This window comes from Ceratotherium simum, chromosome 10, assembly GCF_057802395.1.
Source record: "Ceratotherium simum simum isolate JZ-2026a chromosome 10, ASM5780239v1, whole genome shotgun sequence".
Taxonomy (NCBI): Eukaryota; Metazoa; Chordata; class Mammalia; order Perissodactyla; family Rhinocerotidae; genus Ceratotherium; species Ceratotherium simum.
The window spans coordinates 69128925-69150018 of record NC_141909.1 but is presented as its reverse complement, the minus strand read 5'-3'; the positions used below and the strand labels follow the sequence as shown (position 1 = coordinate 69150018).

Here is a 21094-nt window from a genome sequence, read left to right as displayed (position 1 = left end):
AAGTTTTTTCATACACGGTGAGATTTTGATCAACTAATATTATTTTTCTACTTCATCTATTCTTAAGATAGTAGGTGTATAGAGCTGTTATCTCTGTGGACTTTTCCCAGAGGACTAAGCTTTTCTCCGATGTCTCCTTTCAAGTTATTTTCCTGTGTAACGTCTTTGTTCTCACTGCATTCCTTTGTATATACATTACCCTCCATGTAGAATCAGTGTTTTTAATCTATTTTTGCTTGGTAGTCAGCTAACAGAATTGACTGTATTGTATATAAAATAAATATAAACTATTGTACATAATAGAATCCATGAGAGCTACAATTTAGACCTGTGATACCAGTTTTAACTTCGAGAGGATTATTTTCTCCTCCATATGGAAATATGACCTGTGACACATGATGTACATGTTATTATCCATGCCCAAAATGTTATTCTCTCTGTACTCAGTAAGGTTTTTCTAATGACACCTTTGAAACTAGTTACTCAAAAAGATTATACAAGTAATTTCAACAGCTGTACTTTGCAACATTTAAACTAGAAAATAATCTTAAATATGTTTTCTATTTACGTATTTGTTTTGATATAGAGAGAAATCTTGGGGCTAGATATACCATCAGGAGTAGAGAGAAGTTGTTTGTATCAAAATAAACAAATTCTGTTTTACAAATTGAATAATATCATTTGTGATTGCTGATCTTGGAGTAATCTCTAAGTCATTTTTTCCAAGAAATTAATAACTATACATTATTTCAAGTTAAGTATTTCCTGTTGTTATTTCTCAATTTCACCATTTTCTTGTAATCACAATAGGAATTACTTTAATGACATCATTTATCTTTCTTACCAACTCAACATCCTATAATGGTTCTGAGACAATGCTTGGTCTCCTTACATTAAACATCAGTTTATCTGCCTGTCTCCTCCATTAGAATACAGTCTTATCTAACTCAAAGAATGTATCTGTCTCATATTTGTGCCCTGGCATATAGTCGGTATGCAGTACTGTTGTTCTTTAGAACTGAATCATTGAATGTCTTTAGTTCTTGGAAATGACTAGCCACCCCCCCACCATTTGACAGACATTTTTTATGGTCATTTATTGGATTCCATTTTTTAGATTTCCCAGTTCATACTATTTCAAAAGATAACTGTTATTTGTAATAGATCTATTATTGCAAGAAGGATTAGAGGAAATAAAAGCACCATTTACTTTTAATTTATGAGTAGGTCTAATATTTTATGCTTGAAGTGTTATTTTTTTTAATTGCAAAGCACTTCACTTACTGACTTCTTTACTGTATCATTATTGCATTAGATTCTGGTATATAACCAAATAGTTTGATTCCAAGACTCTGTATTAAGGATAGGTGTGAGTTAGATGCAGGATTTTCTGGTATAGGCAAAATAATCTTGTTAATTTAGTGATCTGTATTTTTCTATTTATATAACCCGTGGCATATAATCCCAATAAATTATTGCTTGGGCAGAATCATGTACTTATAATAATTTCTATGACTTTTGAGAATATCTTCAATGTTGTAAAATTTAAAGAACTTCCAAGTTCTTCCAGGTTCCAAGAACTTCCTATTTCATTGCTAAGAATGAATAAAACTGAGCTGATTACTCATCTCTACTTAACATTTTGCTCTAAATGGACGATTCAGTAAAGAAAATTTAGCTTGGGTCATATTGGAGAATTTATTGCTTTAAGCACAGATAAGGAGCTTTGTGAAGGTCTAGTTTGTTTTCTCAAATTACTTCGACAAGTAAGCCTATAATTATTAAAGTTAAGGCACTCTTGAAAATAAGTGAGGTTTATTTGAGTGACCTCTACTTAAGCCTACCTTACCCTGAAACAACTTTTTTTTTTTTGCTGTATGCCTTTCTTGCAATAATTATCACATAATTTTGTTTTACCAGTTATGTTGCTTAGTTTTTTATCTTTGACGTCATGAATGCATTAAGAAAAGTAATACATAGTATTTTTATTTGCATTATATTTAAGTATTTGAAAGAAAAAGAGCCAGGGTTTTTCTGAATCCAAAATTAAAGAATTTAAAGGTATATATTAATAAAAGCAACTTTAAATTTAAATTTATTTGAATTTGAGAACTTTAAATTATTAAATGTATGTATTTGAGAATGTAAATAAGTCAGAATCTGAGTAGTTTGGAACTGTAACTATACATATCACATGTTTATACATTGTATATTTAAAAGGAAAACCCCATATTTATAGAATATAAATTATTGTTTTATTTTAATGTGAAGGCATTAATATAGCCATTTTTATTCAACTGTAACTATTTACTTGATTTCATTGTATGACTATTTAACTCACTGTATTTTCTCCTTTTTTGGTTATTAATATTTCTTGAAATACACGTTAAAACACATATAGCATTCTTATTATTTGGGACCAGAGTTTTTCTTGGGTAATGTCAAAATTTAAACCAGACAGAGTTTAGTAATTTTAGAATTAAATTGATGCTTTTTGGAATTTGAAGGAACACAGGGAGAAGAAAAGAAAGTTGATGTAGGGGAGTGATATAGGAATAACAATTGGTTCTGTAATTAAATTTAACCCAAAGAGAATTGAGGGATCCAGATGATTTATGATAGTGAAAATGTTTCTTATTTCCCTTATTTCATCCTTATTCATTGCTGTTGTGATTAAATCAGGAAGTCAAGAAAAGGGCAAGACTCAGGTCAGTCACTTCTGTAGTGGAAGCTTGAGTCTAATACTATGAATAAAAGTGTTTAATGAAAATCTCAAAAGTAATTGTTTTATTTTGAGGCATGGTGCTTTAATGTAAGTTTTGTAGTATAATTCTCTCTAAGACTCCTTCATAAATATATTATCTTTGTAAGTGGGTTGTTAGCTCCTTGAGGTCAAAGACTGTGTTATCTCTGTGCATACAGCAGTGGCTTACTTATAGTTCCTTAAATAAATTATTTAAATGAAAATGTCTCAAGAGACAAGCCAACTCAAAACTTAATTAATTCCATGACTTGGAAATTGTAATCTATCTTTTAGTATGTGTAAATGAAAAATGATATTTTAATGGAATGTTTAAACGGAAGTTAAAGTCACATGGTGACAAGAAAAGAGTGACACTAGACATCAAGAATTTGCCGGAATATTTACCCTGATATGACGTTTTTTGATGGGCTGGCACAGACGTGGTTTCTAAAGCATAAGTAACAAAAGGGTAAATTTGCAGCAGTGTTTCACATTTAATAGGTGTTAATAATAATGCCGTGAGAATATCCTCTTCAGCTCAGCTCATATTACAATCAGATCACTGGTAAATATCTATGTAGGAACTATCACTATAACTTCATTTTTTATTGTAGTCTATCATTCTGTGGAAGAATTATCTATGAAAGAGTCTTAGGAACTTCAGCTCTACCAGTATCCAAAAATTCCTAGCAGAAGCAAAAGTATAAAAAGGAAAAAACATCCACAGCCAACAAGATTCCTAGGCTGTGTCAACACAATGACCAAAAAACAAAACAAAACAGTTTAGAGAGTTTATTTCAATAAATCAGTCAAATGACTATTTGGATATTGTGTAACTATGATTACAGCTAATTTTGTTTCTGAGCAACTTAAACATTCTAGATTTACAATTTAAAAGCACTTAGCCAACCATTCCCATACAGAAATAAATTTTTAGTTCTTCTGAATAAATGAAATTTCCATGGGGAAAGATGCAGTATCAAATTACTTGAAATTGCAATTAATATTAATTTCTTTATGAATCTTTCAAATATTTAATGTGAGAGAGTACCACTAATTTCTGACTTTTAAAAAGCTGAGTCACATTTCTTTTACTTTAATAAATGCCTGAAATCCCTTATTCAATACCTTAAAGCCAGATGTGTTTTGTAATTCAGATATTTTGGGATTTAAGAAAGGTAATAGGTGACTATATGTATATTTCATAGCATCTTCAGGGGAGTCTGGGATAGCTCATTAATCAAACACATTAATAAAGTCTGCAGTAATACATAGGGATAGTCACAGTAAGTGGAATAAAGATTGTAAATAGCATCACATTAACTAGGTGAAATTTTGCTGATAATTGAGTTTGCAACAATCTTACAAGAAAGCTTTTTCAGAGCTTTTTGGATTTTGGAATTATAAAATATCATAGACATACATCTAAAATAATTTCCACTGCACTTTTAAAAATCTGTAGGTGTCTATGTGAGTATATGTGCTCTACACACACATGCACATGTATGCACACACCTTGGGATGAGTGAATAGTTTTATTGGAAGACAGCCAAGCTCACATGTTGAGATATTTTTTATGGTGGCTTTTGCACTACAATTCAGAGTTGAGTAGTTGTGACAGAAACTTATGTCCGTCCTCAAAGCCTAAACTATTTTATCTGCACCTTTACAGAAAAAGTTTGCTGACTCGATATATGATAGATCCAGAAACTTCAGTTTTGTTCCTATTCTAAAGACAGTAAGACTGCCGTTAAGTTTGTGATAACTTAGTTTTTAGTGCACTAAAGTAAATCAATGAATGAATGAACTCTCATTGTCTCTACAGTATTTTGAGGGTTTTTTGTTTCAGTTAAAATTTGTAACCTAAATATAAAAATAAGCTGTAATAGTTTAAATACATTTTAAAAAGCTTTTTCTTAGTAAATGAACTTAACGTTACTTTAGTTCCTTTAAGATAACATTATAATTGGTTCCATTTGTAATGCAGTTTTAAATTAAAATCTCTGAAAGAACATGTAGGCAAATCTTCAAATGTCAAGTCAAAATAGTAAGTATTAGTACTTGTACATATATTAATATCAGTTGTAGCAATAAAAATTCAAGCCATTATTGTTATTTTAAAGGATGGTTAATATTGATTTTTTTTGTTTGGTGTTGGTTTTTTGATTTTAACTTAGAAAGTCACACTAATTGCTCAGCTTGCTAATTATAAAGTTTTTGACCTTAATAAGTTCAGATGATTTAAAAGGTAACACTGAAAGTAATTTTTTACAAAAAACGTGTCACAGTGATGAAATAGGGAAATAAACTGTATGTTTCAGATAAAAAGTGAAAGAATGGTAAAAAAACCAAACAGGAAATTGCTATTATGCTGATAGAAATGTGTAACATTGCAAAAGTCATAAAAGATGTATCCTTTATAGTTATACACTGTATCTTAGAATGCTTCATAACACAATGTGAAAACTACAGAGAACAGAGAATTTTAAAGACCTTACCAGCTGTACATCACTGAAACTAAAACAGATGAAGCATCGTGAGCACACAAGAGTCCTTTCAAAGCCTATAGTCTTATTCAACATTTATTATGGAAATGAAACTATTTCAACTATTTCAGTGCGATTAATCTCTACTAATTTTGGAGTTTAAAAAAGTTAAAATCATTAGAAAGTGATTTAGAAACTAGTCTTGGAGCCGGCCCAGTGGCGCAAACGGTTAAGTGTGCGTGCTCCTCCGCGGCGACCCGGGGTTCGCCGGTTCCGATCCCAGGCATGAACCGACGCACTGTGTGTCGAGCCATGCTGTGGCGGTGTTCCATATAAAGTGGAGGAAGATGGGCACGGATGTTAGCCCAGGGCCAGTCTTCCTCAGCAAAAAGAGGAGCATTGGCATCGGATGTTAGCACAGGCCTGATCTTCCTCAAACAAAAAAACAAAAAAAACTAAATAGTCTTGAGCAGACTGGATTTTTAAAATTCATATTATTGGAATAGTCATATCTATTTGATGGAAAATAAATTAGTATATTTTATTATGAGGATAAATAGAAAAACTAGATCTTAAAACTAGATTGGTAAGATTAGTTCCAGTAGTCTACTAGTGGGACTCTTATAAAAACTCCACGACTATATTTTCTTCCACATCATGTTATCTGTGTGACTTATATCTGGTTTGTCAGAGTTATAGCATCTATACCAAAAAAAACAAACAATCCTAAAGCTCAAAATTAATTTTTTTGCCTATATCTCTAATTTTGTCCAGAATGAAACAGCACTTTCTGCAAACCTGTGCCTTCATTTGTTTTCTCTCTCTCAGTTAAAAGCACCATCATTCACACTCTGTTTGCTCCTTTAGCCTTTAACTTCATATTCAGTTGTCTAAAATACCTTATTGTCTCATTCCAGAATGTCTTTTAAATCTGTCTCTACTTGCATAGTCACTGCCCTCAGTTTAGGCTTTCATGATCTTGACTAGACTTTACAGTTGCAGGTTTCTTCCTATTACCACTGACAGAAAGTGATCTTTCCAAAATAGATGGGATTCTGTCTGTCCCCTGCTTAAAATCCTTCAGTGGTTCCTGTTGCCAACAGGAATAGTATGCCATGTATGGCCTACCTCCTGTCTACCTCTCTGTCTTCATTTCCACCCACTTCCTTCCATCCTCCGCACTCCCTAGCATAACATTCCAACTTCGTTTTACCAGCTATTTCATGTTTCTTTATACCTCTAACATTTCTGTCACCTTCGATGACTTTTCCTTCTTCCCTTTTTTTTAATCTAGATAAGTTCAGCATCATCCAACTCAAATATCACATTCCCTATAAATTCTCCTCAGCAGAGTTGCTCACTATCCTTTCTGTGCTTCTAACACTTTAAGATTGTATATCATGATTATTTGTTTATGTAATCTGTCCCACTTTCCTCACTTCTTTTTAAACTTAGTATCTTGCATGGTGTCTGGCACATTAAACATGATGCTCAATAAATGATTTTTGAGTGAATTGGGCTCTCGTTCTAAAAAATATTCTTATTTTTCCTCAAAATCTTACTTATTTTTTTCTCTGTCAACTACAGTAGTTACTCAGTGAATGATGGTTTCTAGATTTGTTCATTTAATGGATATTTTTTGAGAATGTACTCAGAGCACTGCCCTAGTCATAGAAGTCTATTGATCTCCTCTCTTGGAAGAGGCCCCTTGCTGAAAGAAAACTCTGATGTTACTTAAAAGATGAGTGCTACCTGTGGGTGTGATTCCTGGCTGGTCACTGTAACGCTTCGTACCCTTCACCTCCCACTGTGAGGAACATCCTGCCAGAGATGGATTTTCTCCACACTATTTTAAAGTTTAAGGGCTCTTTTAACTTGGTCTTCTAATTCTACAGATACGTAGTCAGACCCACAGATGGACTCAAAAGAGTTCTGATAGCTCTGTGTTACAACAGCATCACTGTACCTTTCACTGTTCTTGTATTAAGGAAAGGTAGGTTTATCCCACAAGTCAAACTTTTAACTTCACACTCATTTTGCAATTTGGTGGGTTTTGGTAGGGGCTTTTGGTTGATTTTTGTATTTATGGCAAGGGGAGTATATTTCTGAAAGTAGAAACTGATGTCTTACCCCTAGTGTTAACCCAAAAGAACTGCCAGTGTTCTAGCTGATGGCAGCTAGACCCATTCTTTGTTTGCTGCCTGAATCTGGACCACCTCAAATTTGTCCACCTAATTAATCATCTCAAGCACTTGTATCTTAACTGCTCAGCAGAACTTATCTTTCAATAGTGTACTTCATAGTATATTGAAAGGCTCTTACAGGCAGTTTTCCCCACCTTTGGAGTACCTCCCACATATACAAGCCTCCTTCCCTCATACATTTATTGTCTACACTCCGGGTGTTCACTTTATACTGGTAAGCTAGTGTGGTATGCAGTATAGGATTAGTATTTCTAGTCAGAATATTTATCCTGCTGAATATGTACTTGCTGGTGAAAATGTTCTGTTAGTTGGTCAACACTTCTAATTGGATTTTTGTTGGAGAGCCTCATCTGTACAGCTCCTTTGGGGTCTATTTCTTAATTGACAAGGCAGGAAAAGTCATCATGGACTAGAAATGCCATAACTGGGTCTTAGTATCATTTCTCCCATTTTATAACTTGCTCTAACTTCTTCCTTTTAACTTTCAAAAAAATTTATAATTTTATTTTTATAAAATTTTATAAAAATTTATAATTTTCTTTCAATCTTTATCTATCTTTGAATTTTACCCTAGCCCTACATTCCCACTTTCAAACACCCCCTGTACCCTAGCTATCCATCCCCTAAACTGTAGGGGTCTTTTCAGATTTTTTGTTGTTCCCTGCTTTCTCTATACTTTTTGCTTAAGCTAGTGCTTTTTGTCCCCGTCTGAACTTCTCCAAGAAAACTGATAAAATCATCCATGTTAGAATTAACCATTATGACCTTTCTCTAGTCACATATTGGCATCCTGTTAATATTGAATTATTTATGTAGCTCTGCAGCAAAGATGAAATTTGCTTTCTAGTTAGATGACTTGAATTCAGGTCCCAGTTTCACCACCTACTGAATGAAACACCTTGGGCTAGTCACTGAATCTCTTCATTTTTTATCTATCACATGAGGTAACAATAACTTATTCAGAGAGTTGTTAAGAGAATCAAATGAGACAGCATATATAAAAGTGATTTGTAAATGATAAAGCTCTGTGTAAATGTTAGGTGATCTTAGATTTGAATTAAAATATGGAGCACTTGGGAAGGTATAGGTAATATCTCGTTCATTACCGTAAACTCCCAAGTGCTAACGCTATACTTTGCTTATACAAGGAGATATTAAATGAGTTGATATGATTCTGAATTTCTTGCTAGATACAAAAAGGAAAAACTCAACCTGTTTGAGACATACATTTGTAAAATATTTGCCTTATGCAGAGAACCTGAGTTATTTATAGCATCACTAGATCAATTTGGCTTTCTTGAGTTATACAAAACCATGTTTATTACTTATGTTTTAAATATGGGTGATATTAAATTGTCAAATATAGATGCTCGTTTATTTAGAAAATGTGCAAGGATAGAGTGTCATCAGACACTGCTTATATTTTCAATATCTCTAGTAAAAAACATGGAGTTTACCTATATGTTTTAGGAATACTTTTGTTAACACTTAGAAATAGTTCCAACCAAACTGATTATATAATTTTTGAAGGTTGATAAGTCTTCCAAAATTGCCTCTGCTTGTGTTTTCATTGTCAAGGTTAGGGTTTTGTTGTTGTTGTTGTTATTCTGAGGAGAATCCATTAGTTCATTCTGTTTGAAACTAATTAGACAAGACACATTAGTAAAGGTGCCAGGGTCTGTGGAGTTGAAATCACAATGGCCTTTTTCAAAGCACTGAGAGTACTGTTTGCAAATTGCAACTTTACTATCCTGTCAATTTGTTGTTATTTCTTTTGAACAAAACATTGATGGAGTATTTGTTTATATATTTCTTATGATGGAATGATAGAATTTATAAAAATTATGCATGCTCTTGTTACATGGGTGTTTTTTAGAAGTTCATTTTAAAATATTAGTCTGTGAGAAATGAATATAATTGCCTATTTTTCCTAATTTTTACTTCAAGTTATGTATTAAAAAACTCTAGTACACAGAATATATGCTGAATAATTCTTTATATAGCCTTACTGTCTAAAATCTAAATTGATACAGAGTACATATGCGTAGTCCTTTGGCATTTTGCTTAGTTTGTCAGAATTTCAAATAGTTGAGTAGCCAACAGGTGATAAATGTTCCATTAATCTTTCTGACTCTCCAGCTCCTGAGAATGAGAATTGCTGTTCAATTACAGCAATTGTCTCTGAAATGAGCATTTCACATCTGCCTCTTATTTCATTAGTTAACTGTCTGCCCAAAGATCTGATAAGATGGAATACTAGTGCCTTTTTACAGCTTGTTCTGTCTGTCTGTACAATAAGGATAGGGTCGTTAGAAGAGTGGACACACAAGGGTATTTATCCACTACCTACAATGAATATACATGCTAGTGTCTAGAAGGCATTTGAGACTGTTTATTGAAATCACCTTAAGAAGAAAAAAATAAATGGTTTCGCTTCAACTTTCCGTTTAGCAACAACTAATGTAAGACCATGGCATTTCTTACTATACAATGCTTTTACTGATTACATTTGTCCTCAAATAAAAAGAAAAGCAAGTCTATTAAGTTATTTTAATTTTTAAAAACACTGGAAAACCTTTAAAAATATTTTTTAAATTAGCTAACATCATTAACATAATTTCGTCCAGGGATTGTGATTAATCCGTGGTGACATCTTCCTCTATGTTGGCACTTCAAAAAACTACCAATGATCTGCTTTCTTATTATATAAAATGTTATACAGCAGCCATCCTTTTAATTGGAAAAAGTCTTGATGAATAATTAATGTTTAAACTGTTTATAGGAAGAATATTTTCTGGCCTTTAGAATGGGAATAATAATGGTATGTCACAGAGTATGAATGAGAATTAAATGAGACCATGTACATAAGGCACTTACACAGTGCCCAGCACATAGTAAGTGATCACTGAGGAATAGCCATTAGTACGTACTTATTAGTACATTTATTCCTCTGAGGTCTATTCGGAGACATGGAAGCAGAACAATGGAAAATTTTAGAAACATTGCTTAATATGTTAATTGTGTGTGAAATTCATTTTATTATCTTAAAAACAATGGGCAACCTATCGGGAATTACCTATTTAGAAATTATTTTAATTTTGTCTTTTGGAAGAAAATTTAGGCAAATTTTCAATGATTATTGTAATTCACTGCAGGAGACAATCACATAGCAAAGGTCATTGGAATAAAAGCAGCTCTAAAAATTTTGATCACCATCTCCCACCTTGTTTAAATATAAGAAATTCCTTAACTAAATAAATAACCCAAGCACGAAGTCAATTTTTTAGTATTTTAAATATATTTTTGAATATCTGAATATTTTTAAATTAATGCTATAAATATATGTGTTGGTGAATGTTTCCATTCATTTTATTTTAGGAGTTGTATTGTAAAGAAAGTTTTTATAAATTGGAACTATATAATGAATGAACGGGGAATGATGATTTCCACCACTGTGATTTCATTCTGTTCTGACCTTTCTTTCCTGTAGGCCTCGTTTGTATGAAGTCCAGCACGTCTGTGGTTGAGCTGGTTATGCTGCTTTGTTCTCAGGTGGGAAATCGCTTTTGCTTGATTACAGTAAACTACAGGAAGATGCTTTCATGTCACTAACAATAGAATGTATGTGCATATACATGTATGTTTGTATATTTTTAACATTTCCATCTATTTATAGAAAAATAATTTATATTGAGAAGTATTATGTAGATGGTCTTAGCATGTAAAAATTGATTTAGTTTCCCTCTCCTTTCTTCTCTGTTTAGCTGTCTTATTCGTTCCCACCCTTCCGTATCCTTGTATTGTTCTCTCTATTTATCTCTGCATATATATATATATTTATTTATTTAGATCTTTTGATATCCTTCTTTACATCCCACCTTTTAAAAATGATACAGTATAATTTATAATTTTGATGTTTATTGCTAATTACATGGTTTCTCCTTCTCTATTAGATTAGAGATAATGAAAACTAAGTTTTTTTCACTTAATAGCGAAACAAAGTACTTAATACAGCTCATTAGTGAGTGGGCTTTGATACGATACTTTGCTGCTTTCCTTTCTTTAAAATGTAATTTGTATATGTCAGTGTAAATTCTAAAAATCTACTTAGGCTATTTATCTTTAATAATCACAATGAAAAATAGAATTGTAATTGTTGGGTATTGTTTCTTTTTAGCAATTGTAAGAAACTAAACATTTATATATTATATTTTTATGATAACTAAAATACACATCTAATGATCTTTCTTCTCACCTGCTCTGTCCAGTCTCCTAGTGCTCTTAATTTTCATATAAGTATTAAATATTTTGTAATATGAGAATGAAAATAGAGCTTATGTATATTTGTAATAAGTAGTTATTACATTTATTCCTAGTTTCCCCAATAGAAAGAAAAATACATCTAAACTGTTTCTAGTTACTGACCTGATGTCTGCCTAAAACCACAGCTAACTCCCACATAAACAACAGTATGACTTCAATTGATCCTTTAAAACATCAGCAAAAACAAGACAACCAAAAACTTACCTAGTGATTTCCAGTCTTCAGGTTTACTGTCTTAGAGATTGTATTCACAGGAAAATCTTTAGGTGCATTTCCTCCTTTTCAGCCAGGGAAAATGCTAATAAGGAAGAAGTTGAAGAAAACAGCATTCCTGGCACGAGTTCATCTGCAGGGCATTTGAAAATTGTGACCTAATGCCAGGGTCCTGAGTTCGAGAGACATTCTGAGAGATCTGTCTGGACCATTTAGGTTCTTAATGATGAACATTTTTTAAAAATGCTTTTATGGAAAAAAATAGCTTAAAATTCCTTCTTCCTTAGCTCTGGGGTTCACTGCAGTTGAGAGAAATAAAGAGGAATGTAGCATTAGGGTCTAGTGTCTTTGATGGCCTCATCATCTAATCATAGGTTTAACATTACTCATTTGCTGGCTCCAGGAATTCCTGCCATTAAGGGCCCTAGAGATGCAACTTTGCCTCAGATATTGATTGAAAGGAAGAGTGAGAAATTTAAGCTCTCTATGCAGTGCACTTTCTTTCAGTGTTTCAGCAAAGGAATATTATAAACATATCTCTGTTTGATTTTTGAGTTGAATTTTTTTAAATAATTCAGAGTGTATTTAAATATTTCAAGCAGTTGATTGATTACATATACCTCATTTAAGTAACTTAAAGATGTATGTTTGTGAAAAAAAAAAGGCTCCAATTGTTTTGTTATTTTCTGTTAAACTGAAATGCTGCTTTCCACAAAATATTTTTAAATAAACAAATGAGTAATCTTCCTTCAAGACAATTCAGGTGGGAGGATTTAACTCTTCTACTGTGAAATTAGCTTACAAAACCATCTTTGTAGATTGTTAATTGTTCCATGGAAGTATAAATCCTTGCTTTTAAGGACACAGAAAAAAAATGGACATCTTCAAAATTTCTTAAAATTATTTGCCATTTTTCTCTACTACTCAAATTCAAGATGATTTATATCTTATTTTCACCCATTAGCAGAGCAACCATGGCAGTAGCAGACTTCTGATGAAGAGAAATAAATACAGTTAATGGTGCTATGGAGATTGCTTGGCACAGCACTCTCCGAAGCAGGGTTTTCTTCTGCAGGCCTTAATGCATCTCTCCGACAATGGGGCTGATCCCTGTAGAATCAGCATGGTTCTGTAGGCTGTCCTTCTGCCAAGGCAGAAGGCAATCTTGAGGAATCTTTAAAGCTGCAGAGTTCTGAGTTATCTTTTTGTTTTATTTTATAGCACTTCACAAGTATTGATAGCTTCGTGTTATTATGATGAACAGTTATTAGTACTAATAAAACAATTGAAAATCTGAATGAGTAGCTATCTTGATGTACTATATATATATTTTTTCCAAAGTGAGAAATACAACTAAGATATTATCCACACTGTGATTTAATTCTTGGTTAAAATAAGTTTTCAATGCAAATGGAATTTTCCAGTTTATTTATTTGCTTAAAGTGTGCTTTTCCTTTTCCAAATTTAAATAAACCATTGAAGGATAAAATTTTGTTTGGAGGGAAGAGGTAGCTAAGGGTTGAAAAAGGAGAAGAAAATACAGCATTTCCTGCAGCATTTGTTTTCTTTCATTTGCTACAACACAGTAGATGCTTTTATTTTTATGCTTTTCATTTCAGAAATTGCATGTAAACTACATATTATTAAGAATATCAGCTTTTCTTTTCTTCTTATCTGAGCTCCTGAATAAACTTATTATTTCAGTGGTTTGTGTGCAAAATATGGTCTAAATTTAAATGAGATCATATTACAACTGTCTGAAGGTACTTGTCAAGGATAATTTGGTTCATATGGACAGCCTTTTAAACTCCCAGGGACATGCCATCCAGTCTATACCCCGGTGGAATGTTAGGTCTCTGCAGAAACCATATTTTAAGTTTTAAGAAGATATTAGCATTATCATTATATTGCATTTAGTGTTTCACATATACCCAAAACATTTTTTTGCTGTATTTTGAATACTTTTCTTTTCCATCTTATGACACAAAAGTAAATTTTAAGAAGTAACTGTTTATTCTTCTTCCCTTTCAATTTATGTTAAAGTTACACTCAGTTGCATCTTTTTAAAAAAATTTGTTCCCTGTCATTTGGAAGTAAAATGTACTGAAGTAAAATAATTAACATGTATTATTTTGACAAAATCAGTGCTTAATCGGTTAAGTACAAGTTTCCTACAGAATTCTTTAGTATATCACAAGTCTGATACTGTCTTCTGTCAACTTTTTACGTCTTACGATCAGATATGGTTGAGGTGCTTTACATTATTCTATATGTGTACCCTATTTTTCCATTACATTATTCTGAGTGTATTGTGTTCTTTGATGAATAGCAGATTTAGTTTTCAAGTAAACTTTTTTAGGTACTATTATAGTTTCTAATTATTTCCAGATTTTTTTTTTAGGAAGTCTCCATCAGAGGTATTGCAGAAAAAATTGAGTGATGTTATCCCGTAGGATTTCTTTAAGTTTTCATAAGTAAAGCTTAGCAGATGTCACTTGCGTTTTTCTGTGCCTTATCTGTCAATAGAAAATGTTTTATAAATTGAGAAACTTTTATGTAAAAAACAACGTCTCTCGGTACGTAAGTACTTTCTGACTTGAAACACTGGTTATGCAAATATATACTTAATAAATCATTTTTATTCTCATTAAAAACCAAAAAATGTATAAGTAACATAAAGTAGAAGTCAGCCTTGTAAGTCGCTGAGATCTGTGTATGAAGTTACTAACATGAATTATTTTGTGGTTTTGTTTGCCTTTATTCTTTTCTAAATACTTCATATACTTAAATAAAAAGGATTTTAGTGACTTCTTTAGATCACACGATGTGATCAAGGCCATAACCCAGGACTTCTAAACACAGCACTTACAAAAGAACCACAACTGAAGAACGATTTTTCTTTTTCAAATGATATGGACTTTGAAATTTAAAGTTTTCATTTTTTTCCAGTCTGATGCAGTTTAGTCAGATGGTGCAAAGGAGAAAGACATACTTTTCTTCTGACTATAATAAATATAAGATTGAGGCATGAAGACATAGACGAGATGAATATGGAGGCTTACTAAAAAATACGCATTCTTGAGTACTCAGTACTAAAAGAATTTTTGATGTGTATAATAAGAAGATTACAAATGTAAGAAAACTAGGAGTGGACTAGTTTTTTCAAGCCGCTTTTGAAATATGAAATCCTCATTATGAAATTATGTCACATTTAATTATTTAATTATTTAGTGACTACTTTTTTTTTTTAGCATTGTGATGGTTACTAAAGATTTATTGATATATTCTTCCACTTCTTAAGGAATCTAGTGTTATCTATGAAACTTGCCCATTATGTAGTTGAATTTGAAATCAGTAAAGAAAAAAACTGTGGCACGATGTTTTAAATTGAATATAATCAGGGCCGGCCCAGTGGGGCAAGCGGTTAAGTGTGCGCGCTCCACTGCGGTGGCCCGGAGTTCGCCAGTTTGGATCCTGGGCACGCACCGTCGCACTGCTTGGCAAGCCATGCTGTGGCGGCATCCCATATAAAGTGGAGGAGGATGGGCACGGATGTTAGCCCAGGGCCAGTCTGCCTCCACAAAAAAAAAGAGGAGGATTGGCAGATGTTAGCACAGGGCTGATCTCCTCACAAAATAGATAGATAGATAGATAGATAGATAGATAGATAGATAGATAGATAGATAGATAGATAGATAGATAGATAGATAGATAGAAAGAAAGAAAGAATATAATCAAATAATAGCTATGTATGGTTCATAAAATTGATCCTATGAACCAACAGTAAGATTTTCATGGGAGGCTTTATTGAGATGGACTAAAGATGGACCCTTAAAACTAATAGCTTTCTACACAGCATAAGCAGGGAAGGAGATTCAGGTCGAGGAAACAGTCTGAGCAAAAGTCCTGAGAGAAATGCTTGTGTTCCATGCTCTCACCAGTGACCAGCCTCATTAGGAGCACATCAGAAAATAAGTAGCCAGACTATATTTATTTGGGTTTATTTGGTTATGTAGGGGAATTGCCCATTTCCAGGCAATACATGAAACAACACTTTCCTCAAGGGTATTTTTTAATATCAAATATTATAGTATGTTAATAGAACAGAATTGAGGTTGATAAGAAATTTCTAACTTGTGAATAGTATTGGGTAGTTCATGGTCTTTGCCTTTACAAGTTCTGCCTCTATTCTTAGAAGGAATAAAGCCACTGTTTCGTTCCTGAGTATCTCACAAATCCCTTCCTTTTTCTCTAGACATACCTGATCCTGCTCTTCTCTGTAGTATGACATCATCTCAAAGTTAAAGGGGCAAATTGGGCATTTAAAGTTTTTTGGAGTTGGTACGATTATATCATCTTTCTTGTCATAAAGTTTGCAATATCTCCTAAGAATAAATAAAAAGTTAAGCAGGAGATTGAAAAATATGGTGATACATAAAGATTATTGTCAACTTGGGTCAAAATAAAGATTTTAAATTATTATATAATATGGAAAAATATATAGTAAAAATGTAGACATTTTTAAGGAAAAATAAAGAATATATAAATATGAAATAATCACAAAATTTCTATTTAATTTATCTTAGGAAGAATGTCACTGAACAGGTACATAAGGAGGGCAGACTCAACTATTTGTTATCTACCCAATTATTGATAGCATCCCTCTAGGAAAATGTAATCAAAGATTAAAAAAGCATATAATTCAAATTACTTTTGATCATTTCCATGAGGTCTCTTATTATTGATTTCTGTTATTTCAACTTGTGGAGAAGTTAGCAGGTATAATAAATTTTGAGTTTACTTTATAAAATATTTTATGTTATAAAATATTTTTTCCTAAGCTACCTGTAATATATATGATACTGGTACATGATAAAACACTTTCATCCTTGTATATTTAGTTCATATACAACCCAAATTATAAACAGATGGATGAACAAAAGTTCAGAACTCATCTGTGTGAAAATGGTAAAATATAAAAGAGAGATGACAGTCCTTTCTCGTGTCTGAGTTTTCATAATTCTACTAAAATTGGGACAAACAGAAGTCAGTGAGCCTTGGTCACCTATAGGATAATCCTTAAGAGTGCTATAATTTCTGTGGCAGAAGAGAAGGAATGTAGCATATTCTGAGGTAAACAGATTTCCCTGGGTCACTGACAGCTCACCCCCCTGACCTAAAACCCCTTTCCATACTTTGCCACAATATCGACCCCTTTCCTTTCTTATTTTAGTTTGTTTGTTTCTCCCTGTTTTTGGTTTTCTATGTTTACATTATAGTAACTTCTTCAGTCACATTACAACAACCTTGAAAAATAGCAAAAACAATGTTTATATATTTCACAGTCCTACTACTATTATACATTCTCTTGCTTTTTTGGTGGATTTTTTTCCTTCTGTCGTATGTATATTTCAACATACTTTCTTTTTATTAGCTATCATGTATTAAGAGAGCATGTATGAAGTAATTTTCTGTTTTCTCTTTTTCTTCCACTGCACATTCGCTCATGGTCATTTTTTCTGTAGTTTTGTTGTTGTTGTTTAAATAATTGTAGACTCACCAGATGTTGCAAAAATAGTATATAGAGCCCCATATACCCTTCCTGCAACTTCCTCCAATAATGCCATCTTATATAAATGTAATACAGTATCAAAACCAGGAAATTGATATTGGTACAATACTGTTCACTAGACTACACATATTCAGCTTTCAGCATTTTTTACATGCATTTTGTTTGTGTCTATATATAGATCAATGCAATTTCATTTGTTATCTTGATGTAACGACCACCACTAAAAAATTACAGAATTATTACTATTACCACATACTTTCCCAGTTATTTTAAACTCTTTCTTTTATGAAGCTTTTCTGGTTTATTATTATATGGCTCTAATCACTCTATAATTCCCCTTAGCATTTGAAGTACATATATCTAAATAGTAAATAAAGGTACCTGTTTACATGTTTTAATTGGATGCTCTTATAGGTGATAAAGGCATGATTTCCTTTATCTGTTGCGTTGGAATGTCCTTTAGAATAAGCGTTATGTCCAGTATTTCCTCCCTTTTTGAAGCATTCCATTCAGCCAATGGAGAAAATAAGTATTGTATAGTCTCATCAGTATATTTATTTAGCATTTATTGAGAGCATTTTAAATTATAGCATGTTTATTTAAAACTATCCAAAAAGAAAGACTTAAGGATGACATAAAGCCTTAGAGTCTTCCCAGGTCACTTTATGGATATTATTCATTTCAATTACACTACAAATTTACACCATAACAAAGTTCATTTTGTTTTTGTGTTGCCCGTGGTGTCTTCTGTTTTGCTCCCTACTGTGTCATCCACACCTAACACAGTGTCCAGCACATACTATAGATATTTATTAATTTTTTATTGCATTAATTCATGAGTAAAAGTAAAACTCAGTCCCCCAGATGATTTGGTTCATTTATTTTTACTCTGGTAAAATATATATAACATAAAATTTGCCATTTTAACTGTACAATTCAGTGGCATTAATTACATTCACAATGTTGCATAATCATCACCATTATTTATTTCCAAAAATTTTCCACATCCCAAAAAATAACTCTGTACCCACTAAGCAGTAATACCCTATATCTCCCTTCCACAGACTCTGATATCTCTCATCTACTTTTTGTCTCTATGATTTGCCTATTCTCAATATTTCATATAAGTGGAATTATACAATATTTGTCCTTTTATGTCTGGTTTATTTCACTTAATGTAGTGTTTTCAAGGTCAGTCCATGTTGTAACATGTATCAGAACTTCATTACTTTTTGTGATTGAATGGTATTCCATTCTATATATAGTACCACATTTTGTTTATTCCTTAATTTATTGATGAACATTGAGTTGTTTTCGCCTGCTGATTATTGTGAATAATGCTGTTAACATTGGCCTGCGAATATCATTTTGAGTCTCTACTTTCAGTTCTGTTAGGCATATACCTAGGGGTGAAATTGCTGAGTCATGTGGTAATTCTATGTTTAACTTTTGAAGGAATTGCCAAACAGTTTTCTACAATGGCTGCACCATTTTACATTTCCGTGAAGAATGAACAAGTGTTCCAATTTCTCCATAGCCTCTCCAACGCTGGTTATTTTCTCTGTCTTTTTTTTTTTAATTCGTTGTTGTTTTTTTAATTATAGCCATCCCAGTGAGTGAGAGGTAGTATCTCTTGGTTTTGATTTGCATTTCCCTAATGATTAATGATGTTGAGCATCTTTTCATGCACCTATTGGCCATCTGTATATCCTCTTTGGAGAAATGTCTATTCATATCCTTTCCCATTTTTTTAATTGGGTTTTTTGTTGTTGAGTTGTAGGTATTCTTTATTATTCTGGATACTAAACTGTTATCGAGTATATGATTTGCAATGGTTTTATCCCATTCGGTGGGTTAATTTTATTGTCTTGATAGTGTCCTTTGATGCACAAAAGTTTTTAATTTTAATGATGTCCAGTTTATCTATAGTTGTTGTTATTATTGCTTATGCTTTTGGTATCCTATTTATGAACCCATGGCCCAATCCAATCTCATAAAGATTTTCTCCTGTTTTCTTTTAAAAGTTTTATAGTTTTAGTTCTTAAATTTAGGTAGTTGATCCATTTTCAGTTAATTTTTATATATGGTGTGAACTTCATTCTTTTGCATGTGGATATTCACTTTTCCCAGCACCATTTGTTGAAGAGACTATTGTTTTCCCGTTGAATGAATAGTCTTGGTACCCTTGTTGAAATCAATTGAGCATAGATTTCCAAAATAATTTCTAATGCAAAAGTAGTTCCTATATATTAAAAGGAAAACAATTTTAGCATATTATAAGGTTAAATAAAGTTCCCTTTACCTTGTATTTTCACTACCTAGGAGTAATAACAATTGATCACTTAATATGTATCCTTTCAAACTATATTTCTACACATAAATGCTTATTAGTATAAGCAAAAATTGCTGTTATGCCAGCAATAGTTTAAAAATTGCCTTTCCCAGTTCATACTCTAGAGTAGTGCTGTCCAATAAAAATATAATGTGAGTCACATACAATTTTAAATTTTCTAATAACCACCTTTAAAAAGGTAATAAAAGGTGAGATTAATTTTAATAATATATTTTACTTAACCTAAATATAATTTCAACATGTAATCAATATAAAAAAATAATTGAGATATTTTGCATTGTTTTTTTTGTACTAAGTCTTTCAAATCAAGTGTATATTGTCACCTCAGTAAAAAATTCTTTAAAAAATCGTGTATATTTTATACTTAGAACACATGTCAGTTTATACTAGCCACATTTGAAGTGCTTGTAATAGCCACATGTTACCTAATAGATGCTACATTGGTCACCACAGCTCTTCCCTCCATATATGAATATCTATGCTTCTTTTTTCTTAAAGTTAATGTAGTGCAAAAGTAGAATAAGCTGTTCCAGATGCCCAGAATATTGTAGGTCTTCAAGCAAAGATCAGCTAATTGTGTGTCAAAGATTCTTGCCGTGGATCAAAAAGGATGATATCTAAGTTTCTCTACAACACTAACATTCTTATACTGGCTTATACACCTATTGCTGCATGATTATTCATGAATAAATATGAAATATTTAATATAACTGCACATGATTCTGCTTCATGCTAATGAACCACAACAGGGTCTTAACATTCAAGATTTAATACTGGAAATTCCTTTTATTCTTAAGTGGTAACACAAATAAGTAGCATAGAGTGATTTATCATTTTGCCAAGGCATGAATTGAGATCATGTGTGCTACCAGTTTGGTATGTGGGAGTGACTAAGACAAGCAAATAATAAAGCATCAACAGCTCAATGCAGCATGGTTGTTCCCTATTTATTCTTGAAAATAAGGCAGTTTTCATAATGTTCTTTTGCTGTGGGATATAGAATAAGCCTAGGTGGTAGTAACAAAATATGAGTATGTACAAAGGTCTCGGAATGTACGTCTTAAGAAATATTAATGTCTATTGTATCTTTAGGTTATTTATGAACATTTTTTGAGAAGCTAAACTTGCATAGTAACTTAAAAATACTCAGCATTTTTGTGATATAGTTGAATACAGGCTAGAGCTCTTGATGCTAATGGT

General features: G+C 32.2%; 1 protein-coding gene across 4 annotated transcripts in view; it reads left to right on the top strand.

Annotated features, from left to right (window-relative positions):
• NBEA (neurobeachin) overlaps nucleotides 1-21094 on the top strand; it is a 690698-nt gene that overhangs the window by 330046 nt on the left and 339558 nt on the right. For all 4 annotated transcript variants that reach the window (XM_087436200.1, XM_014791275.2, XM_087436202.1 and 1 more), the window contains one exon: nucleotides 10924-10985. In XM_087436200.1, the coding sequence (XP_087292326.1) occupies nucleotides 10924-10985 (62 nt within the window). The remainder of the gene's footprint in view (nucleotides 1-10923; nucleotides 10986-21094) is intronic.